Raw genomic sequence first — 13990 nt, 5'->3', positions numbered from 1 at the left:
GTTTCACTCAAAAATCTCAAACCATGAAGGTTCTGTGTACAAAAAGGTTCTGTGTCAATTTGAAGTACCTGTTACACTAAAACGGCAATTTCAAACTTTAACACCTATTATAAGCGAGCGATATGTTGTTCAGAAAGTATTTCCTATTAATTGTATGATTATAATAATTCAAGGCGTGGGAAACTAACATAGATGAGTAATTTTGGAGATTTTGTTATATTGTTACCATTATCTATATGCTGATATTATCCAATATGAGTCATATATAAATAGGTTGTGTTGGCTTTTATTAACCATGTGTTTATAATAAATTGTTGAAATGAAAATCATTGCAAATAAAGTATTTATAATGTTCTTATTATTTTGAATAAACGTGTAAATTATACTTCTTATAAATGATTAATTTTCTTGTTTGTTTATAAATAAATGCCGTTTATCCATATTGGCGATATTTTTAGCATTATCATCAAATAAACTTTAAACAAATTAACTTATCTGGCTATAATTATTGTTAAAACATAAAACAAAGCTGTGGTGGCAGGAGACACCAGGTAGGAACGAAGTTCCTTCGGATAATATAGAGGCAACACAAAAAGACAACACAAAATAAATATTGCTTATTTTTTATATATACAGGGAAAATTTATATTTAAAAAATCGTACGCCGTAGCGAGGCGCAAGTTTTGATCTCACTACAATATACTTAGTAAAAGCTGCACCAAGCATACATATTAAGAAATGGATAAAAAAATTTAAGGAAACAAAATCTACCATGAACATAAAAACGTAGGACCTATTCCATCTGTTTCAACACAAGAAAACGTGCAACGAATTAGTGATGCAGTTATCGCAAATCCACGTCGTTCGGAAGCATGCAGCGGCTTTGTCAATACAAAAGTAAACGGTGTACAAAATTATTAAACAGAAAATGTGCTTCCACCCTTACAAGATCCAAGTGGTTCAAGCTTTGAAGGAAAACGATTTTACGAAAAACAAGCGCTGAAAGAATGTTTACTTCATTTCCCACATTACATCGGTTACATCCCGGTTTGGAACGCTAGTCTGGCCACCCAGGTCCCCGGATATCACACCATTTGATTTTTTCTTATGGAGATACCTATTATGTAAAGTTTATTTAAACCAGCCGCGGAAAATTAATGATCTTATAAAAGTACCTAAATAGAAATCGAAAACATTTTTTCGCAGCTCACAGCACAGGAGACTGTACGAATGGATGGCAAGCATTTAGACGGCATTATATTTAGAAAATAAAAGCCGCATAATTAATATTCGTGCCAATATACATTTTATTCCATCCAAAATGATTGGTTTTTTTTTTTTACTGTTGAAAATTGATCTTTCTTAGTGGACACATATATATATATTTTTTTTTTCTTGTTTTTTTTAGTTTTGCTGATTAGTTTGTGCATAAAAGTATTTAGGAAATTTAGTTTTTTAGAAAATACCAAATAACGTTAAATAAAATAGAACAAACAAAATAAAATAGTAATTCAAATTATTAAGTAAAATAAAAAAAACATATCTCTTTAATTTTTTTTTCAACGAAATTTAAGACTTACGTTAGTTGTTGATAGATTTTTATTAATCAATACTCATCATTAAATTGTTATGCTGAAACTATTAGCATGTGGTAACTAAAATAAGAAACATGTTTGCGATTTTATTTTGTGCAAATATCTTGAAAAAACAGTATCAATAGGAGATAGTACCATATCTCGTTGTCGATTCTTTGAGATTGTTGTTAATACGTAACTTAATTTTTCCTAAAATAAACGTTTTGTTCCTTTCTCTTTCTGATTCTTGCAAAACGACTAAAATAATGCAAAGATCTAAAAAAAATTGTTTAATTTAAGTACAGGTGTGTGATTGGCCGAATCAAATAATTTACTTTATGTGTATTTTTTCCAGTGAACGATATGTTACATAGCAACAGGAAATCCTGAATCAGTTCATGTTGAACCGTCCCATACAAGATCAATTATTTACAAATCATTATTATAATTTTACAGTTATTGTGGTACGTACAGCTTCGGGAAAAGAAGTTGCGGTATATGATGGATACTACTATACTCGACTTTCTAATCGACCTAATAAGTGGAGGTGTACAGCTACGGGAAGGTGTATCGGGAGATTGATATTGAAGGATGATGACACATTAATGAACTGCAACGTAGAACATAACCATGAAAGGTTTAAATTCATTATAAAAAATGGAATATTTTTTAGAATTTAAGGTGGCTTTGTCATTATTTTGATTTATAAAAATCAAACAACTCAAATTAATCTATACCAATAAGTGGGAACCGTTTTTTATTCTGAACCTATATTTTTTTGAATTAGAAATATATTCGCAATACAAATAATTCAGTGAATGATATTTCATTACATAATTAGAAAATTATAAAGAGTGGGGTACTTAATTTATATGGCAAAACAACGTTGTGAAATGCATTTTAAGCAATGACGTTCTATATACATATGGACATATCGTTCGCAGTCTGATAGCGGAACGGTAAATGTGTGCTTAAAGAAGATGTAAGCACACTTTTTTCCTCGATTGTGTGTCAACTGAGTGACAATCAATAAGCCTAAGTGTGCTATAAAAAAGTGCTTAAAATACGTTAACGACTCAAAAAACAAATTTAACCTAGAACTGACATTTTACTAACCAGTTTGCCTAATTATTTTATGTAAACAAAAATATTATATTGGACTGTTAGTTTCTCTCATTAAAGGTTACCCTTAACTTATTAGATCCAAATCGCTTTAGAACGTAAAGAAGTAACAAAATAGACACACAAACCAATAAATAAACATACAAACTTTCCCCTTTATAATATGAGTGTGCTTTTTGACTAAAAACGTAAAAAACCCCCGACTGAACGATCTTGATCAGAAAATAGGGGCAGGGTTTAAAAATATACCTCACCGATACTCCACTGATGTCACTGTCCAAATAGGGTTCTAAATTCAAAATACGCAGCTGAAACTGAAATAGTGTTTACATTGCTGCCTATTGACCAATATTATTTTAAACAACTGGAGTAAATGCAGAAATGTATAGTCTATGTCAGTCAAAGGTTATTACGGTGTCATTTATGGCATGTGCCATATTTTGGCATTGTTTTTGTACGACGTGATTTGTCTATATGTATAGAACGTCATTGATTGTAAGTATTAACCTAATGCTGTGAATGTATCGATACCGATCAATATAACGTAACGACACATAATATTATAAATGTATTCAAAATAAGTAGTATTGATTTAATATACTACTGATGCAGACCGGCAATAAAATTAATAGGAGGCGTACATAAATTAAAAACGCCAATGCGCTGCATTTTATTTTGTTAATATTATTTAAGTGGAATTTATTTTTCAGTCGAATGGGTGGAAAAAAGATCTGGAGGACTGTTGGCCATTATTGATAAATTCACATTCTATTGTGGGGTTCGGTCAAGAACTACAAGTGCCTGGCGGTGTACAAAAGGTGGACATTGTAAGGCCCGATTCACATTGGACAACGCTTCACAAATAATAACTCGCTCCTATCTCGAACATGATCACACACCACCCAGCTTCCTTATTAGAGATGGCGTCTATATGAAATTGTAACCTCTCGGACCGTAATTGAATTAAATTTGGATATTGCTTAACAATAAACAAAGTATCTGTATTTCAAAAATTTAACAAACCCGCGACCATCGCACTCTCATCTTCAGAAGGATACACATGTTTTTATTGTTATACGTTGAAGTATGGTGGGGGACGTCGACTTAAACAAAAAGTTTTTTTAAAATTGATTTATTGCTGCAACAGGGTGAGCACCAATAGATTTCTATAATAACTAACACAGATATATCTTTTTAGGTGTCACCCCAATTATGGTTTTATATAATAAAATCTGAATAATATTTTTATATTATGTGGACTTAATAAAATAATAAGAAAAATATTAAATTAAAGATATGAAATATGTTAGAACAATCGAGAATATTGTATCTTATATTGTTTTTAAGATTGAATATAATTTATGGGAGAGGAGGTCAAACGAGCGTACAGGTCACCTGGTGTTAAGTGATCACTCTCCTGCAACATTGGACGAATCACAGGAGCGCTGCCGGTCTTCTAGAAAAGTGTATTTATTTTAAGATATCCAAGTGGTATCTTGGAAACACTTCAAAAAGAAGCTCCTTGTATAGTTTGGTTCTACGTGGAAGTGAAAACCGCACTGTAGAGGAACGTCAGACGTCCAGGTGATGGGGACAATATCCTCATTTGTGGCGTATCATGCGGAGGCTGGATTCGACTGCAGGAATCAGGTCAAACAGCTCTTTGGAATAGTCCCCGATATATCACGCAAGCATAACAACTTATATATTTTAAGCGTTTACTGTTTAGATATTTGAATTAAAGTTGTGATATAAAATTTCATATTGAGGTTATAGTACATATTATATACTTCTATTAGATACTCTATATAAATTTGGACTTCTGATGTTTTAAAAAAAAATTTTTTTTTGAATAAAGATATACTCTCTATTGAATTATATTTGTATTTTCTTTTAAAATCTGATAATAACTTATCTTGAAAAAAATTATATTCTGATTAATTAATAATTGAATGTCCGCGATATACAAGGTGAAACTAAATGGGTATACTATGCTTTGAACCAGACATTCCTTAAGTCATCTCTAATGACTATGTGAAGTCAGAAATGAATTAGCATTATATTTTAATACAATATTTAAAGTGCTAAGTTTTCGCAAAAACTATGATTCCCTCAACCCTAATCAGCTGTTTTTTTGAACTCTCTTTGACCTTAAACAGATGAAAAACGTAGATGTGACATAATATCAGACAGTAAAATGCCTACGATTCATTGCAGGTGTGAAGCAATTTGTGTTCTCATTTTGCCATGAAGACAAAGTTATTTTGTATGTGCATTTGCTTTAGCTGACATTGAAAATACTTCTATAATTGTATTTACAATAAAGATTTTTTTTATTCTAATCTTATTATGAAACTAAGTTATGTTAGTATTTACTCTGATTTCTGCGAGTGTTACAAATTTAAATACACAATCAAAACACGTTTAAAAGAAAAAAACTAGTGTAATTGTAACTGTGTTTTTTTAAATATGTTAGGTTGGAAAGATCGGCCTGTCTGCGCTAATACTCTTTGAATTGTGCATTGAAACACGATATTTACTGCTCTGTGTGTGTGTAAATGTCTATTCTAAAGGCACCCTACACACTGCACCATTTTTAATTCAATTTTTAATTAATAATTCAATAACGATTTGTTTATGTTCGAAATTAAATGAGTTCACATTTTTGATAAGTTATCACGTAAGCACTTCAATGTAGAATTATTTGAAGTTTTCTTCAAGTTACATTGAAAATAATTCCAAATTTGCAATTGTAGATTATTGGTACCACAACGGCACCTTTTTCTGCCGTGAAGCAAAAATGTGTAAGCATTATTATGGTTTGGTCTGAATGGCACTGTAGCTGTTCTTATTACTGGGCAAATGAGTCTTGACATTTTAAGAAATTGTTCTTCACGGATTTTTTTTGTCAAATATGGATATCCTTGACCATCCTCGTATTAATAATACGTACTCCATTCCCGGACCGGGTTTGTACCCGGCCTGGGTATGGAATGGGGCAGTTATTGAGTTTTTCGTAGGAAATTTCTCACTAGCAGCCCATAGTTCAGAAATGTAGATGCTCGCCTCCTATTACGTGAGAATTAAACATAGTGAAACGTGGGTGGAAAAAATACACCTCTAACCCTTCAGGAATACAGACCTGAAACTGTGTAATGTTATGTAATTTCTTATTTTGTTTATTTGTTTCAATAACAGGAAATAATAACATAGACATAAGCCCCATTTCATGTAGTGTGCATACTCCTTAATCATAGATTATTGTTTATGTTTAAGTCCATATGTAGGTGACCTCATTCTGTTTATAAACAAAGGCCCCGCCTAAAACTGGCAGTCTCTTTAAATTTAGGGTTGTTTAAGAAAAGAAATTGAAAAATAATATTTTTATTTCGTAGGGAAGTCTTTTTCTTTTTTTTTATTTATTTATTAAAACTTAAACATCACCATACTATTGCATATGACCCAAATAACGTACCATTGAAGGGATGTTATACCCTTTCTGGTTTACGTTGATACACAGATCAGTATTTACAGTGTATAATGTAGCGAAGCTCTAATAAGCATTCTTGTGTTAATATACTCAGTATTACTCTAGAATAAATTTCTCTATTCAGATTGGATTTAATGTTCCTTTTATCGTACGATTAAATTCTCATTTTTTTGCAGTCAAATTTGTGAGGAAGCTATCGGGAAAACCCTTGGCCATTATCAACGGCTATACCTTCTATCTTCATAAACGAAGATGGCGAACGCAAAATTGGAGCTGTACTAAAGGCGGGGACTGCAAAGGTCGATTCACAATAGGGCATGAACTTGGCCAAATACTATCAGGGAATCTAGTTCACTCTCACGAGCCACCCAGACACTTTGTACATCAGGGTGTTTATTACAAGAATTGAAATCGTTATTTCCAACAAAAGTTATTACAATAATGTAAAGAAAATTATAATTTTATTTTGTAGTATTTATTATTTCATTATTTAATATTTATTATCCAATTCGCCAATAAAAACAGAATAAAAGGTAAACAGACGAAGAGCTAGTCAGGCGATCATAAGATAAAGGTGTATCTCAAATGGAGAAAAAGTACTAATCACATAAGGGTCCGCAAGAGGAGGCCATGGAAGCGGCATTTGACAGAGAAAGATGGAGGGAGCTACTTAAATAAAACTTAGTATAGATGTTATACCGATAAGACCTTTCTCATATATTATATATATACGGTGCAATCCAAAGGTTTATTTACAAAAGTAAATCAAAGTAAAATATGCTACGAAAAAGTCGAATGGACATAGTAGTTTTTAAACAGGAAGGAAGGAACCTATTAGTAGGAGATTCTTAAACTGAAACTGATGTGAAATAATAGCAAAGACGTGTGGCACTCGGGGACTGCCGTGGTAAAGCTATTGCATAGCATTTTTTATCAAGTTATGCAATTATAATTATTTATTTATTTTATTAATGCAGTATTTTTTTTAATAAAATTAATTTTAAAAAAAGCAAACGTCAACTGAGTAAAATTTAACTTGCAAGATTTGATTACAGACAGCAGCGGGACAGGTGAAACTAAATAAAAATGCTTGTCATAATAATAAAAATTAAAAAAACGTGATAAAAAGGCTCGAACCTGGGACCTTCTGCACAACGAGCATATGTGATAACCGCTGTTCCACGGCAACTGTAAAAAGCGTGCCGAAATATCTATATACATCTAGTTAGTGTTAGGTTATTTTCGTTACGGAATTTCTGGATTCGGTCCCCACGCTCAAGGCCCGCGATAGAAGCTATGCAATAGCTTAATAATTATGACCTTTGACCACATCTGTGTTCAGTTATAACACAGTGGGTCGAGTTCTCAATTGACAGATGATAATATTGTATTTGCTTTACAGTGACGCTAGCTAAATCACGATACACGGGGAAACATATAGTAATGCTCGACAATTACACGTACTATTGTAAGCGGCAGATTAAGAAAACACATTATTTCTCATGGTACTGTTCGACACATAATTGGAAGGGATGTAATGCTAAGATTGTGTTGGATCAACATTTAGCCATTATTGAAGCCGAAGCGCAACACAACCACCCGCCGGCCGAATATCGTATCTTCGATGGGAAATACTTGAAATTATCATGAATCAGCCATATTGAGTTTTTGATGTATGGATGTATCTTTATACTAAATGTCCTTATTTTTATAATAAAGTTTTGTTTGGTACAATTTTAGCTGACATGAGGCAACTTTTTTATTAGAGGGCTAAACGGGCATGTTGCTAACCTAATCTGCCTAGCCAGAAATCAAGAGATATGTTGACGACACTTAAGGTGGGAGCTCTAAGCTCTACAGTTTGTTCAAAGTATTATATATAAAATTCTACGGCCTTACAACTTAACTTGGTATAAAGTTTATACCTGACAATAAACAAAATGTTATTATATCGTTATGTTAACTATATCGCTGACAGCACTGTCAATACAATGATAATTCTTACGTTTTCCAAATGTTAAGCACCTTGCAAATAAACGCGGGAATTGTTAACGTCCGAATAAAGTCATAATGAACATGTCTATTTGTAAACATTTTGCAATATCTTGTTTTATTCTCAGTTATAACTGTATATCAACTTTATTTGTAAGGCCGCTATAGTTTATTAAAAACATAAAACAATACGACTGAACCCCAGAAGCGCTCTGTTTCAAGCGACATTTTACATTCGATACGGTGTAGATTTCTTTAGAGAATTATAATATCGTTAGTTATAACAACTACTATCGTTTTGGAAACAAATTTCCCCTTGCACTCATTACATACAGAGTGTCGGTTCATAAATCAAACATTCATCCTCGTGTTGGAACAGGGCAGTCGTCAGTTTTTAAATGGTACTTTTGATTGGTGATATATGTGCCTAAATCTAACATCAGTATGATTACGTTAATTATTAATAAATCAACCACGAGATGCCTTATATTTTAATTGTATGCCTTATACTTACGGCATTATCCTCGTACGTACCTACTCCTACCTCCATTTCTTGCATGCCACAACACGGCAATTTCAAATATAATTCTCACGAAGTTCAGGGCATTGTCGTCGACGCACAAGAATGCTTCTAAAAATCGCGTACAGATATCTAAGAAGATTAATATTACTTTGCAAGAGAGTGGTAGAGATGAATTACAGATCAACTGGCTCAAAGACTTGTTTGTATTTCGATAGAATTGCTGATTTGGTTTTGGAAGTCGCTATATATAGTGATAAAGTCGGGAATGTATCACTTTATATATGTTTTAGGATTGATGCAAAGTAGCAAAGTATATTGAGTATACTAATGCAGTGTTTTGTTATTTCCAAATTTATGTTTTTGTATCCCTATCCCATACAAAAACTCGATTTTGTGCGAATGAATACGCGAAAAAGTTAAAATACGAAATATGTATTTAAAATTTAAAATTATATATTTCATTTTAATTATTACTTTAATAATGAAATCGTCATTTATTTTTATACTTCTTAATTCAATAATATTTTTTATAGTATTTCAAGAAAGTTTAATGTGATATATTATGGGCATGATAAATTAATATTAAATATTTTAATAGAAAAAATGTATTCAACTTCTGCTTATGACTTTCATTTGATGTGAAGAATCAAGATTTCCTGCAACCTTTTAACTTAATACTGCCACCTGGGGAAAGAAATCTGAACAATATTATAAAAATTAAGATATTATTATTGAATATATAAAATATAAATAAATATTATGTAGTACGTAGTAGGGAATATATTTTCTAAGTCTTATTGGCTAGTGATTTTTAATACAGATAATTTTAAGTTATTTTAAATTCGGTTCAAAAGGCGAAGTACCTAAGTACATATTTTTTAAATTTACTTCTACATAGCCGTAGTATGTAGCTTGAAAATTTTGTTAGTTTCATGAGTTTGTTGAAAATGTGTTAAAAACTCACACCTTCATACGTTTTAGCCGAGTTTGTGCCAACGAGCAACGGTCGATATCTGCTGGTATTGGGGAGCCATTCCTTCTCTACAAACAATAAGGACTTCTCCCGTTACTCCAGCTGGTACTGCTCCAAGAGATTCCGGAGGAAGTGCAAAGTTCGCGTCAAGATGTTCAATCATAAGATTGTTACTATTGTTGGTGAGCATTCACATTAAGCGGCAGAATTGGAGTCAGTGATTTACAGGATTTTAGTCAAATAAATATTGACGATCCCTTTAGGTTACGAAAGTATCGTATCGATTGATTTTTGTAGTCAATATAGTAGAATATATTTGTAATAATAAGTATAAGTAGGATTTTTATTTTTAAATTTTGCACGAAATATGTCATACTTTACTTAATATTTACTATCTCAATCTAATCATAGCGGGAAACTGTTAGCGAAACGGGATGTTTGGTTCTGTTTGCAGTTGCAAACTGAAACGGCAGTTGATCCTTTACCCGGTCTCTATACTGCTTGGACTTCCAAAAGTAGGCAGCATTTTAACCTGACTCAAAGCCGAAAACTGTTGACTATTCACTATCCTCAACTTCGGTAAATTTTCCGAGGAGTGTAGAGAAAAGGTTACAATAAAAACCTAGGGCATTCCGTTTTCTTATCAATTCGATTTCAATTTTACAATATCTTTATAATCATAAAAGAAAATATTATTAAATTAAGGCCTAGCAATACATTCTCATAAAAGATTATTCGTTTTACAAGCATAAGACCAGTGTCAGAAAAAAATTCTGACTCATGTTTGACATTGGTGAAAAGAACGTAAACAATGATTAAATTTTTAAATTAAATTTATTAATTTGTAATACATGTTGTATTGTATTGTGTATGTAAACCCGTGCTCGAGAACATTCTTCAAAACAATAATTAATTTTCTCAAAATATGGTAATATTAATATTTATTCATATCCATTTGTTTTATGGAAAGATTTGTATACAATAGACATTTCACTTCGCTTCTAATTGAGCCTTTGTAGCTAGCTACGGTACTGTAGATATCTGTATCACAGTAGGATAGTATTCGATATGTAGTTAATATAGTAATTACTTTTAAGATGTTTAAAGTATTTTTTCGAAAATTTAGTCCGACACTAGTTGGTCTTAGCTAGCTAGTTTTAGTTTTAGTCATAAAAGGAATTGATTTTATCAAAATTGATTCCCTTACTATAACATAAATGAGTTTCGTAATGAAACCACAGATTGGCAACGGAGCGATCGCCATCGGGCTACTTAATAATAAATTTTAATGTACCATATTTTATTTTGGAAACCCGCTGAGTTTTTGCGCCCGTTCTTCTCAGGTCTGTTACATTTTCGAATGCGTTTTAGTTTTTGACATTCAATAAGCAATTTTGAATCCTATTTTGAATTATACAATTTGGAATACGCACCGGAAACAAATGCCGCTCTAAGAGAGAAGAAAAAAAAACTCTGCAAGTATTGTATTGGGTGCTCTTTTAAAAATGTTAATATTGCATCTATGTGAGTGCAATTGCAAGAGATAATGCATGTATGATGTTGTCCCAGGCTGTCTGACCGTTTAGATACACTGTTGTGTAGTAAGATATTTTTTTTTTAATAAAAGTTTTAAAATTATTTATTGATGACGTCTCAACAGCTATCTCTATCTATCTTATCAATACAGTGTATACAATCTTCCTAAATATTATTCCTTATCTTATGCTTTTTTTTATGGAAAAAACTAGTTTTAGTAGCAAGCGATCCTATGTTGTAATACTAAGAGAATATTAAAATTACCTTCCTTAGTTCCTTATTGACTGAAATCGTTGACATTCTTGACTTAAATTAATACTTACATTGTTTTTTATTTTGATTTTTAATTCGTGATCATCACAGACCGCGTACTTCTAACACTTATTTCTAAAGCTCAGATCTATAGAGCGTACTTATAGTTTGCTCAGATTTTACTTACTTAAACCTTAGCTGTCTCGGCTTAAGCTCAGTACACTTTCAGCTGTCAAATGACAATTTAAAAAGACCAAATATTATAATCTTGGATCGTAATCGTAGAAATTTAATAATACTTTATTTTTTAATCTATTTTTGTATTGGCAATATTGCTATATACAATTTTAACATATTATTTAAGTCTAGTAGATTTTATTTGAATCAGTCACTTTAGTAAATGTATATCCTCAGAATGCTGTACATCATTTTTATTCAGTGTCGTAATTAAGTATATTCTTAGCCATATCAAATACATAAAATGATTAAATAATAAATGCTTTGTGGTTTGCCATCTTAATCTTTAATTAAAGTGTTTTTAGACTCAACAATAACGCGTCCGTGTCTTTCAAGTTTCTTTTCTCCAGAACAGGCACAAAACTCCATTATAGAAATATAAAAACGAAGGCTCTAGACATGACATAGCCCCGTTAAATTACCTCACAGGTGACTTATAGATCATCAGCGAGTAAGTATCAATCGGGATGTTGAACATAACAAGCCTGCGAAAAATCTTTAAAAAAACCTGCGTCTATGTCAAATAAAATATAATATTTCATCGGTTAGTCATTTTTTTAATTTTTTTATGAAAAGGAGGACAAACGAGCGTACGGTTGACTTGATGTTAAGTGATCACCGCCGCCCACATACTCTCTCAAACCACCAGAGAAATCACAGGAGCGTTGCCGGCCTTTAAGGAAGGTGTACGCGCTTTTTTTGAAGGAACCCATGTCGTATCCTCGCGGAAACACTGCACAGGGAAGCTCATTGTATAGTTTTGTAGTACGAGGAAGAAAGAACCTCGTAAATCGCACTGTGGAGGACCGCCACACATCCAGATGTTGGGGATGATATCCTAATTTGTGGCGTGTCGTGGTGGTGTCGAAGGTGGAATTCGGCGGCAGGAATCAGGTGAAACAGCTCTTCGGAACACTCCCCATGATAAATGCGCTAGAGGACACACAATGAAGCGATGTCTCTACGAGAGTCTCTCAGAGCACTTTGTCCTTAACAATTCGAGCTGCTCTGCGTTGCACGCGGTCAAATACTGGGGTGCGCCAGACCAGAGATTAACTCCGGCCCTCGACACTAACCTATGCAAAACATAGCGGCGCTAGGCCGCTACTTCACGTCGGTATTCTGTGCGAGTGTGGTAATTAATCCGGACGAGTCTGGCCCGATTGTGCTGACGTCATATGACGGCAGAGTGACTCTCCCACTTAACGAACCTCATCGAACTCGAAAACCTCATAGAATTTGGATAACAAAATAACAAAAATTACATGAATTTTATTTTTGTAATAGATATTTGAATATTTAATTTAATTTATGTTCGTATTTTAAACCAATATTGTACGCAGACCATCTTTTTAATGCACATTGTTTTTGGCAGGTTTCGAGATTCTGTACCGGGAAGGGAAACGCAATATGCTCCGCATTGGTGAGCACACGTTCTCGACGAACTACGCCAGCGCGTCCGGCAGTAGTGTCTGGTACTGCTCCAAGAGGAAACGAAGGAATTGCAAAGTGAAAGTTCGGACGATGAATGATAGCATTTTGGAAATCAGTGGACATCATACGCATTATTAGAAAATAGGTCAACACGTGTGGGGAGGACGACTGGCTCAAAAGTTTTTTTATTAAGAACACTTTCCTTATATTTGTTTTGGTCACTGAGGCGTTTCCAATACACTCGGCGAAAATTTCAGATACGCGTCCTATACGCGGCATCACCTGTAGTTTGAACCACAGAACAAGAAAACCTAGTTTACTACGAAATACCTTGCATTACTTTCTTGAGCTCGCTTTATACGCTCTCGTATACTAATTCGCAATGTTTACGAACAAAATTTAGTTAAGTCAAGTAGATTTTGTGACTAGACATTCTTGAAGCTAAATGTAGATATGTTAAAATGTTTTAAGTTATATTATTATGTTTGTTGCTAAGTGGAAATATGTTAATATATTGTTAAGTTACATAAATTTGTGTTTCAGGCGAATAAGTTCTACGGTCATTGTGAACTATTATGTTATGTGTTTGTTAGCTATCAATAAAGATAATCCAAATATTAAAACCTTATACAAATTTAAAAAAAAATGAATTATATTATTTTTAAACATTAGTTTATTCAATTTCGGGCCGTGAGAACGTGATATTTTTAAATATTATTTTTTTAATATGAACTGTTATATTAACCTTAATTTGATTAGCACGTCTTCTTAATAAAGATATTATACTTACTTAATATCTTGTTCGCAAAGTATTTCGAACTTTGTGTGCTAAGCAATTGCAGCTAGTTGAAATCCGT

General features: G+C 32.7%; 1 protein-coding gene across 2 annotated transcripts in view; it reads left to right on the top strand.

Annotated features, from left to right (window-relative positions):
• LOC126966718 (modifier of mdg4-like) overlaps positions 1–13990 on the top strand; it is a 341756-nt gene that overhangs the window by 302536 nt on the left and 25230 nt on the right. Inside the window, exon 5 of one of the 2 annotated variants that reach the window (XM_050810948.1) lies at positions 6363–6660. The exons of the other annotated variant lie outside the window; for it this stretch is intronic. Within the exon in view, the coding sequence (XP_050666905.1) occupies positions 6363–6595 (233 nt within the window). The 3' untranslated portion in view covers positions 6596–6660. Of the gene's footprint in view, positions 1–6362; positions 6661–13990 lie in introns of those variants that run through there. 2 annotated transcript variants of the gene reach the window in all.

This window comes from Leptidea sinapis, chromosome 11 (genome assembly GCF_905404315.1).
Source record: "Leptidea sinapis chromosome 11, ilLepSina1.1, whole genome shotgun sequence".
NCBI lineage: Eukaryota > Metazoa > Arthropoda > Insecta > Lepidoptera > Pieridae > Leptidea > Leptidea sinapis.
This window is presented reverse-complemented; position numbering and strand designations above follow the sequence as displayed.